Source organism: Phocoena sinus, chromosome 10 (assembly GCF_008692025.1).
Source record: "Phocoena sinus isolate mPhoSin1 chromosome 10, mPhoSin1.pri, whole genome shotgun sequence".
NCBI lineage: Eukaryota > Metazoa > Chordata > Mammalia > Artiodactyla > Phocoenidae > Phocoena > Phocoena sinus.
In genome coordinates this window covers 78,641,079-78,662,240 of record NC_045772.1, presented here as the reverse complement: position 1 = coordinate 78,662,240, position 21,162 = coordinate 78,641,079, and the positions used below count along the sequence as shown (strand labels likewise).

The following is a 21,162-nucleotide window of genomic DNA, read 5'->3' as shown; positions in this document are numbered from 1 at the left end:
ACACCCCCCGCCCACTGCTCTGAATGGTGGGTTATTTTCCCTGGCATTTTTTTCAACCATATATGAAACCTGAGCAGTTTAATTTTGCCTGCTTCTGAGCTTTATAAGGTGCCTACGCTTCTGAAATTTGCTTTTTAAGCTCAGCATTGCTTTTAAGATTCACCTAAAGAGCCTGTGGAATGTCATATATTTTACTGCTGTGTGAGTGTACTATATAGATTTTGATTATCCATGCTTCTCTAGTAGACATTGGGAATTCCGGCTTTTGCTGCTATTCACATTTCTGTAAACTTTCCTGTACATGTTTAGTGGTCATGGTTGCATCACTTTCCTAGGACACTGTTCCCAAACCTGACTGCACATTAGCATCATGTAAGGAGTTAAAAAAATTACCCCTAGGACTTCCCTGGTGCCCTAGTGGTTAAGACTCAGCACTCCCAGTGCAGGGGGCCTGGGTTCGATCCCTGGTCAGGGAACTAGATCCCACGTGCCACGCAACTAAGACCTGGTACAGCCAAATAAATAAATAGTAAAAAAAAAAAAAAATTACCCCCCCTCCATGCCCCAGATGTTTTCATTTAATTGCAGCCATGGTTGAAGACAATGCTCTAGGGCATTTACCTAGAGGTAGAATTGCTGACTCAGAAGACATTGGCATCTTCAGTTTTACCCATGTTATCTGAGTTGCACCCCACCCCCAGCCTTGAGGAGAGTTCCCCTCCACTCCACATTCTCCTTATCTGTTTATCTTGTCACACTGTGCATTTTGCCAATTGAGAGAATGTAAGATGGCGCTATTTCTTGCTTTTGTATTCTGTTCTCTTGATCATTTATCTCTGCAGCAATACCACCCTGTCTTAATTACTCTAGCTTAATTGCCTCTGTTATAATTCCCCCGCTTCATTTTGCCTCTTTAAGAGATTCTTAGTTATTTTGGCCCCAGCAGTTGTTTGTGTTACCACTATCTGACAATTTGGTTTAAATTTACTCTTATTTTATAAATATCTGTGGGGGATAGAAAAATGAAAGTGATCATGCTACTGATAATAAAGTTGAGACCAAGATGAAATCAGGTAAGTGCCCAAAGCTGTTAATCTTTGGTGAGAATTAGACACTTGTCAGGCTTAAGTTGTTGACTGTTAAATTGACAAAGAATATGCATGAAATTGGAACTATATTATTGAAAATTTTATGAAAAAGACAAGATGGAGGGGACTTCCCTGGTGGTCCAGTGGTTAAAACTCCATGCTCCCAAAGTAGGGGGCCCGGGTTCGATCCCTGGTCAGGGAAATAGATCCCGCGTGCCACAACTAAGACCCAGCACAGCCCAATAAGTAAATAAATATTTAAAAAAAAAAAAAAAATACAAGACGGAGGGTTAGAGAAAGTGAAGTAATGCAATTTATGGCTTAAGAATGAATAACAAAATGTTCCAACAATCCAAATGACAGGAGAGATTCAGAGTATGTGTAATTGTTAATAGGAAAAGAGCTTGATACAGATTTCTTTAACATAAGATACTGGTGTATAAAACATCAAAACATAAAACAAAAATCAAATCAACTAATACTTGAGCTTTAAAACTCAGCTCAAACATTACTTCTCCTGCAAAACCTCCATCCATCCTTGCAGAAAGTGTTGGTTGTTCCCTCCTAGACTGGCAGCTCCCATGGCATGTGGAATTGGAATTACCTTTGTATATTGTTCTTCTCCACTAGAATGAGATGCTAAAGATAAGGGAAACTTCCTTTTTCAAGGTGCCCCTACTTGACACACAGTAGGTGCTCAACGAGGCCATTTTTAAATACACACATGAGTGAAAACTTAGGTTACTAGGTCTCTAATTTTTTTTTAATTTGGCTATGTAACCCTTACAGACTATATCAACTTACAAAATTGATTGTAGTCTAATCCACATAGAGCTTGACCTTGAAATGAAAGAATAAAAAAGAGTTCTTGGGAAGAAGAAACAGTAAGTAAGAAATAAAGCTTATGTCCCTCCTGAGTTATATTGGCTTTCAACTAGAGAAAGGGCAAGTAAAACAGTCTAACATAGTAAAATAGTCTAACACAGTTCTATTCAATAGGGAAAAGATTAAATACAGAACAATTTGAAAATTACTGCCAACTCAAGCTGAAAACAGAGCACCAGTCTCTGACCCTCATATGAAAGTCAGGCAGCTTCCTTAGGTAGTACATGGAATGCTAGCCCTTTGTCCTTTGCTGACAGAGCCCTCAAGCTTCACCACCAGATCACTGTCCCAGGAGGTCAGAGATTGTGCCAGTACCAAAATTAACCACCTTCAGATCATACTGTGAAGAAGAAAGCTTTAGACAGGCCTGACATTTTAATACAGCCCATCTTTAACCCCCCTTAATGTCATCTGATTGAAAAGATGAGAGAAATTCAATGAGACAAAGTAAAAATGGTACAAAACAAATTAACATAAGAATTAGAGAATCCTTATTGTAAATCTCATCTTTCAATTTACTGAGTCCCTATCAAAGAGTATAATTTAAATTAATTAAAGCAGTTTAGACCAATATTCATGTAAGAGGTTTTTAGTAAATACTGGGAAATTCAAAATATTTTCCCTTTATAGCATTTGCAAAAGAGAGGAGAGACAGAAAGAGAAAAAGAGAGGGGTAGGGACAGGGGGGTGAGAGAAAGGGAGATCAGAGAAAGAAAGAAAAAAAAGTATTTTTTGCTAATTTCTTTATGAGTTGTTCTTTGATTAGGTTATATTGTGCTTACCTAAAAAGTTAAACTATCCTCCTTTTTTGAATGCTGTAATTTTGGAAACCAAATGATAAATTTTGGTGGAAAATAAGAAAAAATAGTTGCTTCAGACTTCTTATTCTGTATTATATATCTCTGTGATGGGCTTTGGCATTAAGTATCCAGGCTCAGGGGCCTTCCTTAGTTTTTGGCTAAGCCTAGAGAGATGAGGGTATTGGTCAGCTGAAGTTCAGATAAATGTTTTGTAAACAAGTGAAATATCCTAAGATTTTATCTAAAAATTTAAAAATCAAATGATAAGCCTGATAAATAATTTCATAAATGTCAATTGCTCACTGAAATTGTGAAACTTACAGGGACCATTCCTGTAAACCTGTGCATAGGGCACTGTTGTATGTGAGTAAAATTAAGAATTATACGGAGTGAGGGCTTCCCTGGTGGCACAGTGGTTAAGAATCCGCCTGCCAGCTCAATATCAAAAAAACAAACAGCCCAATCCAAAAATGGGCAGAAGACCTACATAGACATTCCTCCAAAGAAGATATACAGATGGCCAAGAAGCACGTGAAAAGCTGCTCAACGTCACTAATCATTAGAGAAATGCAAATCAAAACTACAATGAGATATCATCTCACACCAGTCAGAATGCCCGTCATCAAAAAATCTACAAACAATAAATGTTAGAGAGGGTGTGGAGAAAAGGGAACCCTCTTGCACTTTGGTGGGAATGTAAATTGATACAGCCACTATGGAGAACAGTATGGAGGTTCCTTAAAAAACTAAAAATAGAACTACCATACGACCCAGCAATCCCACTATTGGGCATATACCCTGAGAAAACCATAATTCAAAAAGAGTCATGTACCACAATGTTCATTGCAGATCTGTTTACAATAGCCAGGACATGGAAGCAACCTAAGTGTCCATCGACAGAGGAATGGATAAAGAAGATGTGGCACATATATACAATGGAATATTACTCAGCCATAAAAATAAACGAAATTGAGTCATTTGTAGTGAGGTGGATGGACCTAGAGTCTGTCATACAGAGTGAAAGAAGTCAGAAAGAAAAACAAATACTGTATGCTAACACATATATATGGAATCTAAAAAAAAAAAAAAATGGTCAGAAAAACCTAGGGGCAGGACACGAATAAAGATGCAGACCTACTAGAGAATGGACTCGAGGACATGGGGAGGGGGAAGGGTAAGCTGGGACAAAGTGAGAGAGTGGCATGGACATATATACACTACCAAATGTAAAACCGATAGCTAGTGGGAAGCAGCCGCATAGCACAGGGAGATCCACTCAGTGCTTTGTGACCACCTAGAGGGGTGGGATAGGGAGGGTGGGAGGGAGGGAGATGCAAGAGGGAAGAGATATGGGGATATATGTATATGTATAGCTGATTCACTTTGTTATAAAGCAGAAACTAACACACCATTGTAAAGCAATTATATTCCAATAAAAATGTTAAAAAAAAAAAAAAAAAAGAATCTGCCTGGCAATGCAGGGGACATCAGTTCGAGTCCTGGTCCAGGAAGATCCCACATGCTGTGGAGCAATTAAGCAATTAAGCAACTGAGCCACGTGCCACAACTACTGAAGCCTGTGTGCCTAGAGCCTGTGCTCCTCAACAAGAGAAGCCACTGCAATGAGAAGCCCGCGCACCACAACAAAGAGTGGCCCCTGCTCGGTGCAACTAGAGAAAGCCCACGCACAGCAACAAAGACCCAGTGTAGCCAAAAATAAGTAAATAAAATAAAATTTTTTAAAAAGCTTAAAAGAATCTTTAAAATAAAAAAAAAAGAATTATATGGAGTGAATAACATCTCCCTTCATATCTTCCAATGTTAACCAAATTAAAAAAATATATATTAAAATTTAAAAAATCATATATATAAAGTATAAATGATGGTATATATAAAGTATAAAGTATATATGATGGTATTCAAATTTGACATATAGTACATGGTACACTAGACCTGAAATTAATGACATTTAAGATTGTAAGTTCCCAGGAGGCATGAACCAACATTAGCTTTCTGTGACCAACGTTTAATATTGAATGTATGTACACACCAAATCCAAGCTCCTCAATGACAAGGGTTGGGGGAAGTGACATTGAGTTTTTTAGCAATGACAAGAGACGTATTTTTCAGGTAGGCGGTCATGTATTTCCTTTCCCACTTAGGAACACAATTCCACCATGCTGCTCTTCCGGTGATCATGCTTCTCCTCCAGTGACAGATGTGATCCAGTCTCTATAAGCAGAAATTCTGGTGAAGACCGTTGGTGCGGCAGGATGGCAATTACTGCTGCCCCAGCTCACAATACCGATGAGCTTGTACTGCCCATCCTGGGCACACTGCAGTGGTCCTCCAGAATCTCCCTGCAACCAGCAAAAAGGGAAGTTCATTCTGGCTGCATGATTCATGGCTGACACTAACCCCCAACTGCAGGGGATGATCCAACAGTGTGTAAGTCACTCTCGTCTCTGATTTCTGCTCATAACAGCATAGGGAACTACAACCACTGAGGTAGTTGGCTGATGTTACAGATCTCTGAATCAGATCAAAATCTACATTTTCAAGGCGAGGCTGAAAGAAACATTTAGCATAAATTTATTTTATGCTGACAATAGACTATGCCATGCAGAAAGTTTCAAGCATCTAATATAAATGACTAAATGATGGTTTTGAGTTACGTGAAAGCATCTTTATATTTTCAGTGCTACTGGAAGTAGGTAGTTTGAGCTACCTAATACAGCTATGAAGTTGAACCACAAGAAATCATTTTTTTGTGGATCAAAAACAGTTGAAAGTTATCAGTTTCACATAGTTCAACCTAGCAGTTGAACAAGTAATTCCTTTTGAGAATAGAATCCACAAAAATATCAAATTGGTAATCACAGTACATCAATTTAGCAATGTACTTACTCCTCTCACTTTTCATTTTAAAACTACCATACATTTATACCTTTTTATGGTCAGCAAACACCCATTCATAAGACACACTGAGAAAAAAACTCCTGCCCTCATCAATGCAGGCCTTCATTACCATACAGGACGATGATCCTGCAGCCCCTCCGCATATATTGGTATTTTTAATATCCAGTCCCCAGTAGCTTCGACAAGATGTACTACTAATCAGTGGTACCTTTGCCTGCTGCACAGTTTTAGGAAATTCATCTTCTAGTAGAAAAGGAATAAAAACACATAGGCAAATGATATTAAAGGATAAAACAAAAATAGCCTTATATATACACAGACTCCGAGGGTTAAATCCCACCCATTCTCCCCTCTCAGCACTATAGTGATGCTGTTAGGTGACTTCTAAAAAACTAATATAGTCACTCCACAGTGGCTTATACAACAGAAAGAATGAAAAACATTTTATGTGGGTTCTTTTATCTTTAGTATAGTCCTCAGAAGATATAAAAACATCACTTTATGCAAAAAAGACAAAGTTTACACCCAAATCAGTTGTTGATAAAGCAAACAATATACATTTTTTACATATTAAGTCTATACTTTAATTCACCGGTTTCATGACATTCTCGTTCTTTTGATTTGACTTCTGCTGAGCAGACATTCTGGTTAAGTGCTGACACTGACTGGAAGCTGACAAGTGAAATTGCATTCTAAATAACTCTTTAGTTTATTGGATATTTGTAGGTAGTTAATTCATTTGCAGAATAGGGTGTATGTGAGACCAGAGTCATGAGTTTGATCTTTATACGGACTAGAATACCTGCACATAATCTTTCTACCCATTTACCTTTTTTTTTAGTTGACGTATAGTTGAGTGATTCAGTTATTACATATGTACATTTTTTCATATTCTTTTCCATTATGGTTTATTACGGGATATTGAATATAGTTCCCTGTGCTACACAACAGGACCTTGTTGTCTATCCATTCTACATATAATAGTTTGCATCTGCTAATTCCAACTCCCACTCCAACTCTCCCCTACCCCCCGCCTTGGCAACCACAAGTCTGTTCTCTCTGTCTGTGAGTCTGTTTCTGTTTCATAAATAAGTTCATTTGTGTCATATTTTAGAGTCCACGTATAAGTGATATCATATCTACCCATTTACCTTTTATACCAGCCTATCATTTCAGAAAAATGCCTCACAGCTTTAAGAATAGGCTCATATACAAGTATGGGTTTTCACAATAGAAATATCTACACTGTTGTGAAAACAATTATGTGTGTGTGTGCATACACAAGTATTAGGTAATAACATCACTAGATATTTACCAACACAGTTTTTAAAAGTATCAGTGAACTTGTATTAATGAATATGATGGCCTAAAGCCCAACCAGTCACCTTTAGGTCCATTATGAAAAAAATTTTCCACTATCATTCCTATTAAAAATACAGAAAAATTGAAAATGAGTAAACAGTATACTCAGACTTCACATATATTTGTTTGGATTCTAATCTTAGAAGAGGTAATAAAATATACTCACGATGAGGTTCAGTTATTCCCCATCCAGCAGTCATACATTTGGAAAGTAAATTTATTTTATCATCTTTCCCTGGCAAACAGATTGGAGATACAAACTTTCCTAATTAAAAGGATGAGAAAGAAAAACGCAAATATCAGTTAGTCCGTAAGATTCATATTAACATTGTCTATACTGTTTGCTCTTCAGTGATGGCTCTAGAAATACCTACTTTGACCTAACAGTACCCTTTCTAACCCTGTAATTTAATAAAGTCTTCCAGAAGATCCCACCTATTATTTACTCAGAGGGGATCATCCCAATACACGTTACCACTTTGCTCCAGGTATTTCCATATCCTCCTAGGAAAACAGAAACACATGCCCTACACTGAAATGTGGGGCTTCTCATCCATAACCATTTTTTAAAGCGCATCTGTCTTTTTGCCTATGTGCCTTCAGGACATCACCTTGTTGAATTTGAGATGAGAGTGGAGAATATAATTGTCTTCTTTTTAGATTTATTATTTATTTATTTTTGGCTGTGTCGGGTCTTAGTTGCAGCACGTGGGCTCTTTGTTGTGGCGTGCGGGCTTCTCTCTAGTTGTGGCATGTGGGTTTTCTCGGGTTCCAGGGCGCATGGGCTCTGTAGTTTGTGGCACGCAGGCTCTCTAGTTGAAGCACGCAAGTTCAGTAGTTGTGGCACGCGGGCTTAGTTGCCCGACCAGGGATTGAACTCGAGTGCCCTGCATTGTAAGGCAGATTCCTTACCACTGGACCACCAGGGAAGTCCCTATAATTGTCTTCTCTTTTCAACTATGTTATATGAAGAACGGGGAAAAACACGTAGCAATTTAACTGTTAAAGTATTTTTACAGCTAAAAAGTATTTTTATATCTAAAAAGTATTTTTATATCTAATTCTATCTCCACAGGTTATTATAAAATATATTGATACATTATACATTTAAACATTTACATTTTTTCTTATCACCAAAATCTGTGTATATATAAATATTGTGGGTTTGTGTGTCTGTGTGTATATATGCCACACACACACACACTCACACACACACACTGCAGTGCTCTTGTGTTTGTTTTCCCAGGCTATTTAACTTCATTTTCATCCAGATTTTTACATACTTAAATGTGTCAGCATATCTGCTATTATAGGCCATTTATATCAGTGATATGTTCTTTATTTCTACTGCTATCTCTTAATAAAATTACATAAAACTGTTTGTAACTTGTCTATTCTTTTCCTACTCACCTCTCTACGCGTGTGCCAAATCTTATGTTATTCTGCCTTCACAGATAATCATTGCTCTATCGTATCTTCTCCCAAATTTCCTTGAGCTAAATAACATTTTCCTACTAACAACATATTTTTAATCAGCCATTTTTCTTATTCTGATATTCTTCATTTACTAGATTATGATCATGCCATTTACATGGCATCATTATTACATCATTCTTTTTAATAGCATATGGTATTCAGATAATGAATGTACCTCGATTTACTAAATCCCATTGGAAAACATTTAGACTTTTAATTTTTTCCCTTATAAGCTGCATCAAGTTTCCAAGATCATGCATCTGTGCATTTGTGCCAGTATTCCTGGATGACTGAGTTGCTGGACCACAGGGCACACACTAAAAATTGACAGATATTGCCAGATTGCATCATTTGGCAGGATGGAGGAGGGGGATGTATTGACTTGTACTCCACATCCAGCTGTGTTTATAACTTAGAAATATGTCAAGAGTCTTGAAAACAGTTATGCCCTAAATCCAGCATTTCTGCTTCCGAGAAATTTATCTTAAGGCAATCATAGACCTGGAAAAATGTACACATAAGGATAGTCAATCCAGCATTATTTAAATTAAAAAAAGGAAACAACCTTTACACGAATGTTCGTGGGAGCTTTATTTGTAACATATAAAAGCTAGAAACCACCCAGATATTCTTCAACAAATGAATGGTTAAACGTTACGAGTGGTTAAACATTCATACTGTGAACACTACTCAGCTATTAAAAGGAATGCACTACTGATACATGCAACCACATAAATGAAGCTCCAGGATGTTATGCCCAGGAAAAAAGTCAATCCCAAAAGGTTACATATTATATAATTCCATTTATGTAACACTCTTGAATTGACAAAATTATAGAAACAGAACAGATTTGTGGTTGACAGAAGTCTGGGTGGGGAGGGTGGAGTGGGGAGGAAGGAAATGGGTGTGGCTATAAAGGGGCAACAGTATCGATCCTTATGGTGACAAAAATGTTCTGTATCTCAACTATATCAATGTCAAATCCTGCAAGATGTTACCATTCGTGAAAACCAGGTTAAAAAGTACTTTGGTTTCTCTGTACTATTCCCTATAACTGCATGTGAATCTACAATTACCTCAGCATTGAAAGTTTAACTAAAAATAAATTTAAGAAGCAGGATAAAGAGAAAAAATATTGATGTCAGAGCTCCAATCCTGAGATTGTAATTAATTGTTCCAAAATGCATCTGGGCTGATAGTTTTGTTTGTTTTGTTTTTAAAGCAACTCAGAGGATGATAATGCGTAGTCAAGGTTAAGAAGCACTGTTCTAAATGCTCTCACTGACTCAGTTTTAAAAGTATAAAAAGCAAATGGTAGACTGAACCATGATTGGGGGTTTGTAGGATGAATGCACCGAAAAGACATACAAAGGGAGGTCTATAGGCAGAAACAGAGGAGAGAACTGGAGCAAAGGAAGAAAACTGTCCCAGATCCCTGTGATGCCATGGAAAGGCTTGGGTGTGAAAGTGGGAACTATCCACAGATCTTAGTTACATTCCCCCCAATACACCTTCCCACTGAATGCTCACCTGTGCTAAGTAGGTAGGTGGGTTACTGCCATTCCCTTTCTACAAACGGTAAAGCTAAGGTCACAGAAGTTATATAACATGCCCAAGATCACATGGCTACTTCCTGACAGAGCCAGGATTAACAATGCCTCCGTTTCACTTAGCTTTGGCTTAAGTAAACATTTTTTTAAAAACCAAGATTTTACTAAGTTATGAAGGCACAGAAAATTAAACATCTGGTGGTTCAAACTGATGTTCCAAGTATTTGGGATAACCTCATAGAACATAAAGCGTCTCAGGAGAATATATAGGACAAAGTTAAAAACATACTTCTCTGAAATCTTCTCTAGACCTCTGTCAATTAAATGCACATAACAGTAAAATGTTTATGCAGATACTTCAGCTTTTAGAGAAAGTATCTTAGAATGTAAGAAAATTTTAAAATAATTATTTAACTTCAAAAGTACATGCAGCACTTCTAAGCAAGATGGAAGATAAAAGGTTCAAAATATGGAAAAGAGTTATCCATACTGACCTAGTTCAACAGGGTTTTCCAGATGCAGCAAGCATATGTCATCATTGGGAGGAAACTGTGTGAAGCTGGGGTGAGTGTATACAGCTTTCACTGGTATCAAATCTCTATTTCGTGTGTTCCACAGGTAACTTCTTCCTATTACCAGGTGGTCTGTGACAGTACTTGTCATAAGAAAAGGGAGTGAGGAAATAGATACCACTTTTAATGAGGCCATCACTTTTCAGAATTACTAAGAATGTATTCTTTAACATTTTTTTTGCTTCTATACTCCAATTATATTATTGCCAAAATCTAGTCCCCAAAACTTTCTTTAAAATTTTTAATCCACATTAATATCCTTATTATCCTGAATTCTTAGAAAATGGGAGTTTCTGATTAATTCAATCCTTGAGAAAATTTTTAAAGTATCTACTTTCTTGCCTTCATAACATCAAATAAAATGATTTAGTACAATATATTTTTGACAATTAAGATTCATGATGCCTCAAGATAATGATTTTATGTATTATTATGCATTATATAATGTACTTATGTGATGGTCACTGAAACTATCCTGAAAGTTATAGTGACTCTACTCCCTAATACGATGTTTCTCAAAGAAATGTCTAGGGACCACATGCATTAAATCTGGCATGTGTATAAAGAATGCAGAATCCCAGACATAACTCAGCAAATCAAATTTCAGGATTAATATTCTAAGATTCTGTTTATAGCAAACTCCCCAGGTAACTTTAAGCACATGAAAGTCTGAAAACTGCCCTAATAAGGATGCCTTCTTGTGATTTAGCTATATCAAAAGTAAGACTTGGGGAATGCTAAAGAAATTGAGTTTTCGGTTCATTGAAGCTTCCTGCTCACCATGTTATTTGAGCAGATGCTTTCATTATAAAGCCAATTTTAGGGACCCTGAAAATGTCATATCTACTTATTCAGCTATGGGACATTGTATGACAATGTCAACTGTCTCACTACTTCTGGGAGATAATATTAAAAACGTCAAGCTAAGACTCCTTTGAGGAAGGAGTTTTCAGATATTTCCATATTACATTGAGACCAAGATTCAGATAAAGTCAAAGAAAAAAAAATTCCTTTAAAGGACATTCTTTAAAATTCTTTGAAACTTTACACATTTATTTCAGGACTGGGTATGATCACCAGACAGTCCGTAGAGGAGAGCAAGGAGGAAAGGAAGCCACGTTTGAGCAGCCCCTCGGCTCTGGGCACCATGCTGAGAGACTGATGCAAAAATGTTGAGACATCATTACCTTCATTTTTATGGATGGGGGGGTGTTGTTAGTTACTTATTAATTAAATTATACCTAGAGGCAGGAAGCTGCTTTTAAAATTAAAAGCTATTAGTAGTAAGTGTATTAGTGAAGCACAGAAAATTTCATAAACCTAACACGTTCATTCATTTGCAAGATGGGGACTGTATCAGTGGGAGCTGATGCTTAATGTTTCTTGTGACATGGGGAGAACAGAAGGAGTGCACCCGCTGTGGACCCTCAAATAGCTCCGCACCGCCCTGCTGTCCCCAACCCTGCACCACTTGGGCACACACCTGAAGTTGCAGTGTGCCGCTGTCAGGACCCACTGTCTCCCAATCAGAGCACCTCCACAGTAATGCTGTCCTTGGTACTGCAGACTGACCAGCCAGGGCCACGACATCGCAGGGGCGGCACGGCCACCAACCACTCTGGGCTTCCCAAGCTTGGCTGGCAACACGTTTGTATTCCTCTCAGATCCTTCCATGAGAAATGGGTCAACAACAGGAATTCCACATTTGTCTTGGGCTGGCTGTCTTCTGGTATTGTTTTCTACTGTTAGCCCTTAGAAAAGTAACAAAACATCAGATAGCAATACTTGTGAAAGTCTATTAAAGTCTCAGAATGGAGGCATTTATTTCTTTTGTAGGTTCAAAACTAGGATTCTTTGCAAGAGATGAGACTCATCTTTTCTTCCATTGCTTTTAAATGAGTAAAAATCAATAGTTAACTAAACCATTAATATATACGTCTTTAGACGAATCAGAACACAAATCAATTTTTAAAAAAGTATTGCACTTAATCATGAAATTACTGGAAATTGTTCTTTCTGTGGCATCATTTGTGTTATCCCAGTATAACATATCTAGACACATCAAAATACTTCAAAATAAAACGTTTATATAAAGGAAAAGCATAGGGGAAATTTCTACCAATGTGTTTACTCCATTCTCAGATTTATAAAGAAATTTACCAGGGAATAACAAGAGACTTAAATATAAAGAAAATTAAGCCTCTCCATAGCCATATAATTTCAGAATGATAAGATATGATCACTTGTGAATTCTTTACTTGAGATTTTTTTTACACTAGAAATCTATTTAAAACAAAAAGTTTCTAGCATAGTGGATTTGTGTTTATCCAATCCTTATGTCAAAACTCATTTCTAATTTCTTTTCAGATATGTATAACACATGGATTCCCTCTTCCTTTTAAATACATATGCCTAAAAAATATGCAGACTCTTCAGAATTAAGATTATCCTAGGTTTTAGGGAGAAAAACCCCACAAAAGGTATTTACTCAAACATGTTTTTAGTGCATTGAGGTTTACTGCATTACTGCATGTTTTTTATTGCATTTGTAATCCACATTATATGTAGTAACTCAGACTTTTGGGCTGTTTGTACACATGTATAACAGCAATATTTTATTAGTATTCAACTTACTTTAAAATACTTAAAAAAAGAAATGAGGCTAAATATTTTTACTGTGAGAATAAAGGGTCTGTTTAGAGATATAGTGATGAAAGACAAAAGCAATGGACACAGAAGAAGGGTCAATTGGGCGAGCATCCCTTTAACAATTAAAAATCACACCTATAGGGTGATGTGGTTCAGTAGTCTACAGCTCAAATCCAGGATTCTTAGGAGAGCCCATTCACCACTCTCCTAGGAAAGACAGAGCGACATCAAAAAGAACTTTGCGTTCACATGGATTAAATTCTTCCTGCAATTACACTCCAATCAAGAAAATCTCCTAATAATAGATTCATTAGGTTTCTTAGTCTTAAGCACAACTAATGGAATTCTAGCTTAAAATTAGATAGGATAAGTATATAAAAATCAGCACATTTGTTTCTATTTTATGCAGAGAAGTTAGTATAGGTTCAGCTAAAATATTCCTTTTGAGGGCTCTTCATGGGGGTGGGGAGGCAGTTACTTAATAAAAAATATGTTAACAGAGACATGGAAACACACTGAACTCTACCCTTGTTTCAGCCTGAATGGCCCCAGTGGATCTTTTAAATAGCAACTGACTGACTTTTATGTTTATCATTATTTCTTAAATAAAAATAACATACACACATATAGACACATACTCACCTCAATTAACCTTATTACCTCACATGATCTACCTGAACCACCAAATTCTCATGCCTTAAGGAATGGTTGGAAATGAAGTTATCCTATTTTTAGTATTAGAGCAAGGTGACTGACTACCAGTGACTCCTAAATCAGTGGGCCCCAGATTCTACTTTAAGGCATATATGGTACCTGCTTTAATAAAAGTTTTAAAACAATTTCTTACCATTAATAGGCAGTTGGATCCCGATATTGCTTTTCTGTGATTGCTTCTGAGTCATATCTTCCAAAATAAGTTTAAAACCTCTTTCTCCCACAGATTCATCAGTCTTAAAATTCACAGTTAGGTAAGCACCACTGGATATCAAGGCAAATTCTTTCTTGGAGCCACATAAATGAGCTGCAATGCAAGATATACTCGATAATTAAAATACTCTTCCTGTGTAGTTACATAGGTAAAAGAGGGAGAAGAGAGAGAGGGGACATTAAATTCCAAACAAATCTTGACAAAGGAATGATTATCAATAATGTAAGATCAAGATTTGTGGGATGAAACTCATGATTTGATTGAAACGATAAAAGGGTACAGATTTTCAAAGATAAAGGGAAAAGACTGGGCTAGCAATTGCTTTGGAAATGATATATAATTATATGGCAATCTTTGGTCATAAGGATAGGTAGAGGCATTTCGATGAAGATAAATGGACAGAGAAATAGAAGTAATGGAACAGCACGATGGACCAAAAGTTTGCATACTCCCAAAGTTCATATGTAGAAACCCTAATCCCTAATGTGATGGTAGTAGGTGAGGCCTTTGGGACATGATTTGATTATGAGGGTGGAGCCTTATAAACCCTTATAAAAGAGACCCCAGAGAGCTCTCAAACCACCCCCCCCCAGCTTTTTTTTGCCATGTGAGGATATAGCAAGAAGATGGCTATGAACCAGGAAGCAAGCCCTCACCAGACACCAAATCTTGGACTTCTAGTCTTCAGAACTGTGAGAAATAAATGTTTGTTATTTAAGCTACCCAAACTATGGCATTTTTGTTATAGTAGCCAAAACTGACTAAGACACACAGGCTGCCTAAATACAGACTAATGATGATCCTTTCCTAATTCAGAAACACAAAAGTTGTCACAAAGATGGTCCTGATAGTGAGGGGCCATTTGCTGTAATTTATCTGTACAGGCTGTAACTTAAATTCTCTCAAGATAAAACAATGATACACTACTGTATTTCTCTTAAAGATAATGTTATCTAAGAAATCTGAGAAAGATGGGGAATAGGGCAATAGTTAATCTCTACATCATTCTCATGCTCAGAGAATCTGTTTGGTGAATTGGATGTGATGGGGAACTTTTGGGATACACCATGTCAAGTAAAGGCATTCTGCATAGAGTCAGCTAACACTCTGGAAGTTTTAAAATAATGGAAATGGGAAAATGTTACTCTGTTTTTCAAAAAGGAGATTGGGAGTTGGCAGAGGGGGATGGGTAGGAGACAGAGAAAAACAAGGAGGCTAGAGGATTTCCAAAGTCTTGTATCAGTGAAGTAGTGTAGCTTAGTCCTTACGGGCTCAGATTCTATATCCAAACTACTGGTTTGGGCTAGTTCTGCCATTTATTAGCTATGTAGCCCTAGGCAAGTTATTTAACCTATCTCTCTGCCTCAGTTTTCTCATCTGTATAATGGAGATTAAAAAAATACTCACATGGAATTATATGAAGTTGTATTTATGAAGCATTATAAGTGTTTGTTAAATAAAAATAAACCTCAGCAAAATTTTACAGCAAATTATTAGACAGATGGGTTTTGAACACTTAAAGAAGGAATCAGTGGTCACGAGCAACCAGCATGTGATCCTTTACATGCCATATTAAATTAACCTAATTTAATTTTTGGAAAGAGTTAATTAGATGGTGGCTAGGGAGAATGAGATAAACTTAATGAATCTTGATTTTAGTGAAGCACTTAATAGAGAACTTTATGATGTCCCTGTGAACAGATATAAAATGTAAGTGGATAATTATATGACTAGGAAGTTTCACAGCTGATTAAATAACCATACAATGTTAACCTGAAGGGAAGGTCTTAATGGTATGAAAATGGTTCTATCCTTGGTTTTGCGAAGTACAGTATTTCTATTAATGGCTTAGATAGAAATGCAGATAAGACATTTACAAAATGTGTAGGTTTAAGATGGGTGGCTGAATGAGAAGTAAGGAACTAGGTTAAATATAGAATCTTAGTGATAATTTAGTTCAATCTTTCATATAACGTGGAGTTCCTTCTTGTTTAAATTTTTTTAAATTTATTTAATTTTGGCTGCGTTGGGTCTTCGTTGCTCTGTGCAGGCTTTCTCTAGTTGTGGTGAGCGGGCTTCTCATTGCAATGGCTTCTCTTGTTGTGGAGCACAGGCTCTAGGCACGTGGGCTTCAGTAGTTGTGGCATACGGGCTTCAGCAGTTGTGGCTCACAGGCTCTAGAGCGCAGGCTCAGTAGTTGTGGCACACAAGCTTAGTTGCTCTGCGGCATGTAGGATCTGCCCCGGACCAGGGATTGAACCCATGTCCCCTGCATTGGCAGGCGGATTCTTAACCACTGTGCCATCAGGGAAGCCCCTAACACGGAGTTCCTTCTAAAATACCCTTGGACATATGAAACCTGGATTTGAAGATATTACATGGAACTTACGAGCATTTTCTCTTTTTGAACAGTTCTAATTGCTTGACAGTTCTTGCTCATGTTGAATCAAAAGGCATCAGTGTGGGCTTCCCTGGTGGCGCAGTGGTTGAGAGTCCGCCTGCCGATGCAGGGGACACGGGTTGCTGCCCCGGTCCGGGAGGATCCCACATGCTGCGGAGCGGCTGGGCCCACAAGCCATGGCCGCTGAGCCTGCGCATCTGGAGCCTGTGCTCCGCAACGGTAGAGGCCACAACAGTGAGAGGCCCGTGTACGGCAAACAAAAAAAAAAAGCCATCAGTGTAATGATGGCCACATGGTTAGTGGACTGGCCAAGGATATAAGTGTTTGAATCAGGGTGCTTGGGCTTTAATCCAACTTTCTCTACTTACTAGTTATGTCACTGGAGGCAAGTTACTCAATATATTTATGTTTCCTTATATTTAAAATGAGGATAATGTAACCTACCTCCATATGACTATTAAGAAGATTAAGAGTTATAAGTTCTTAAGACTATGCCTGAATAATGGTAAACATTCAATAACTATTAGATATTACTAGGCAGAACAAGTTTCATACCTGGCCTGAGAGTCTCTATGAGAATTCCATAAATATTTGAAGGGGAGAAATTATGATCCTTCTCTCTTCTCCAAGATAAACATGCCCAGGTGTCCACACCCTTCAGCATCCTGGCCATTATGTTCTGTGTTCCAGTTTGTTAATGTTCCTTAAAATTGTTGCTTGAACAAGGATGATATTTAATAGCCAGTGTGGCAGGAGCAACAGCCAGACAGACTGGACATTGACTATGACGATTTGTAAGACTGAGCTAGTGAATGCCAGCTCAGTGCCAACCCTAAATTTGACCACACAAGGGAACTTATTTCTTTTATCTTATCATTCTTTACCAACACTGCTCTGAAATTCTGTAATCATTTGAGATTTCTGAAATTTTGATTTCAAACATCCTACTTTCTAAATCACCACTCCTATCTATCCTAATCCATTAGTATTTCCCTGCTGTAATTGTTTGCTCTCTCCATGACCTTCTCGCCATTAATCCCATAAACTTTCTATATCCATCACCCTCTAAGAAAGTGAGATATTTTTCTGTCAGAAGCAGAGAAATGGGGCAACAGCTAAATTTCTTGTTCTGTTTTGTTTTGAATTATGGGTAATACTAGAATGTGTTTGCAACTGATGAGAATGATAGAGGAAATTGATGAAGTCAGAGAATGAATAACTTAAGGAAACTTATAAGAAGCTGACAACTCTCAAATTTATATCTCAAGCCCAAACTTTAAGAGTTCTACTTCTAGCTCCCTGTTGCTAACTCAACCTAGATGTATCATGTCATTAAAAATTTAACATGGATAGATCTCTCCCCACAAATCTATTTCTCCCTCTACTATTTCCCATCTCTGTAAATGCCACCACCTCCAAAAACCTCATACCATAACTTAGGAGCCATCCTTGATCTGCAGATTTAATGCCACATTCAATCCATCAAGAAATCCTATCAGTTCTATCTCCAGATCTGTCCACGTCACTTGTACTCCTTTGTTGCCATCCTCTTTCAAGGCAACGTTATCTATTACCTAAAACAGTACTAATAGAACATTCTGCAACGATGTAAAGTTTAATATGAGTGCTGTCCAGTATGGTAAACTACATGTAGCAATTGAGCACTTGAAGTATGGCTAATACCACATTTCATTTCATTTTAACTAATTTGAATTTAAATGACAACATGGATTAGACATGGATTATAACATGGATTGGTGTAGGTCTAGATTACCATGATAGCCTCATAGCTGCACACATAATTCACCCTGTCACCCTAAAATCCACTCCCAACATGGCAGTCATAGCAGCCCTCAACTTAGTCCCCTGTCAAAAACCTTTAATGACCTCCCATTGGATTGGCATAAAATCCAAACTCCTTAGCATAACCTGAGCTGCACAACTAGGCAAAGCCTCCATCTTCTACAACCTCACCTCATTCCTGTCTGTACTCACTCAATCTCCAGCAACTCTGACCTCTGACAGTTTCCCAAGTTACCAAGCTCTTCCCACCTGCAAGGCCATTTTCTCACTTATTTTTTCATCAAATATTTACTAAGTGTTAGGAGTGCTCTAGACGCTGGAGATACAGCAGCGAACAAGAGACTAAGTCCTGCTCTCAGGAAATCTTCATTCTGGTGGAGGGAAACAGATTCTAAACAAATAAATATTGACATATACGCTTCCAGGTCATGATAAATGCCAAGAAGGAAAAGTGGAGGAGGGTTATTTAGATTGTGTGATAGAAGAGGCCTTAGATTAGGTAACATTTGAACAGACACCTGAATGAACTGAGGAAGTGAACCTTGAAGTCACCTTGGGGCCAAGCAGGAATATGGTCGGTTAGTCTGAGGAAGAATAAAGAAGCCAGTGTGCCTGGTTTTGGGTGAAGGAGAGGGAGAATTGTAGGAGGTAAGGTCAGATAGGTACGAGACACCTCGGCACCTGCTATTCTGGCCTTGCCTGGCTGTTTCCTTTTCATTCTTTGAATCTTCTGTGACCATATTAACTAAAGCAACTGTTTACCCACTATTATTCCATACTTCTGCTGCAACTTATTTCCTTCAGATTACGTTGACAATCAATAATTACTTGATTGTTATTTATTGTTAAATACTGTTACTAGTTTTCTTCTTCTTTATCATCTGTCTTCCCAAAAGAAGGTGGCAGTGATCATTTCTGAATTGTTTACCATTGTTCCTTCAAGGTGCCTATCACATTAGAAAATGCCCAGTCATGAATGAATTTAACCTGTACGTTTAATATGGTGTTTACTGGTTACTGATGTCTTACCTTCATGGGGTAAATGGAAGGAGGAAGACCAGATGAATGTTAATTTTGCTAAGTTCTTTTCATTAAAATATTATAAAAGCATTGCAATGAAGACAACTTGGAGGCTGTGTACCACTCCATTTACATTCACAGAAATAATTAAAAACTAGCTAAAAACTGATAAATTCTATTTAGGTGAGCAAAAAGATTTAGTAAGAAAAGATAACTAAGAGAATATAGACAATGTGGTTCCATATATGGGCTAGCCCTTCTAACTAGCTGGGAGAGTAGCAATGGGGCTCAGTGTTCAACAGTTTAACAATGCTTATAGAAATTGCATATTTCACTGAACTAAAACTATGTAAGTAGGGCTTCCCTGGTGGCGCAGTGGTTGAGAGTCCGCCTGCCAATGCAGGGGACACGGGTTCGTGCCCCGGTCCGGGAAGATCCCACGTGCCGCGGAGCGGCTGGGCCTGTGAGCCATGGCCGCTGAGCCTGCGCGTCCGGAGCCTGTGCTCCTCAATGGGAGAGGCCACAGCAGTGAGAGGCCCGCGTACCACAAAAAAAAAAAAAAAAAAAAAAAACTATGTAAGTACATAAAAGTATATGAAATAAAACTGTATAAACTAGCAAACTAGTGATAGTGTCCTCACTTTTAAATAGAATTGTATAAGCTAATTATAGAAATATTAGTTGTCTCATTTGTAATCTTTTGACACCCATGAATTTTTGATTAATCAGAACTTTTAAAGAGGAATAATGTTGTCAGGTTGAGGAATACTAAAGAGTGAGAAAGAGAAATGCAGCCCTGACATCCAAGAACTGGTCCAACACTCACAGCTGGACTGTGTTCTCCTGTTGGACATAAACAATCTCACAGGATATCAACATCAGACAAGACTCTGAATCTATGATAAAATGAGACAAAAACAAGGTCATCTGTAACCAACAAAAATATCAAACATTGACCTCTCATGGCTGAAATGAGAGCTTGCTACGTCTTTACCAATTACAGTTTTATCCTTACTCTAGTCAGGGCTCCCTATGATTGATATACCCAATCATAAAATTGCCCCACTTCCTGCAAGCAATCTAGAGCAAAGTCCACTTCTCTAGACCTTCTCCAAAATTACCCAACCAAAGCCTAAGTACTGTAATAGGTTCTCTCTACCACCCTTTTAACAACGCATGGTTTTCCAGGATATGTGTTTTCCCTCTCCACAATGAGTAATAAATCTAACTTGTTCAACTCCAGGTATGTTCCAAGGGTCTCTGGTTGAAAGGCATTCACAAGAGTTAGGGTTGTATGGTTGGATGCTATAGACACCTCATAATAATCTTATGGAGAACTGATAGCTTGATATTTTGTATCTCCTCCGCCTCCATACTCTCAATTGCTTTAGAATCCTTGGCAGGAACCAAACTCGTTGATAAGAAAAAATTTAGATAACTTTGGAATTTCAAAGCACATTGCTGAACTTACTGGAGTTATAAATCCTAGAATATCATGGGAGTGGTTAAGGTCCCTGGAAAAAGATAGCATCAAAACTCTCCTCTTGGGGCTTCCCTGGTGGCGCAGTGGTTGAGAGACTGTGCCCCCGTCCGGGAAGATCCCACATGCCGCGGAGGGGCTGGGCCCGTGAGCCATGGGCGCTGAGCCTGCACGTCCGGAGCCTGTGCTCCGCAACGGGAGAGGCCACAACAGTGAGAGGCCTGCGTAC

At 38.0% G+C, this 21,162-nt stretch overlaps 2 protein-coding genes across 2 annotated transcripts in view; both read right to left on the bottom strand.

The window, feature by feature from the left end:
* Positions 1 to 4,939: 4,939 nt before the first annotated feature.
* LOC116761209 (chymotrypsinogen A-like) lies at positions 4,940 to 17,303 on the bottom strand. The gene is made up of 7 exons (XM_032646962.1): positions 17,186 to 17,303; positions 14,149 to 14,322; positions 12,136 to 12,403; positions 10,575 to 10,735; positions 7,221 to 7,319; positions 5,802 to 5,935; positions 4,940 to 5,223 (listed from the first exon to the last, which is right to left on the bottom strand). Exons 1-7 carry the CDS (start codon positions 17,301 to 17,303, stop codon positions 4,969 to 4,971), a joined length of 1,209 nt encoding a protein of 402 aa, XP_032502853.1. The 3' UTR covers positions 4,940 to 4,968.
* Positions 17,304 to 18,066: 763 nt separating this feature from the next.
* Positions 18,067 to 21,162, bottom strand: part of OVCH1 (ovochymase 1) — a 63,378-nt gene continuing 60,282 nt past the window's right edge. Inside the window, exon 26 of the mRNA XM_032646961.1 lies at positions 18,067 to 18,204. Within this exon, the coding sequence (XP_032502852.1) occupies positions 18,067 to 18,204 (138 nt within the window). The remainder of the gene's footprint in view (positions 18,205 to 21,162) is intronic.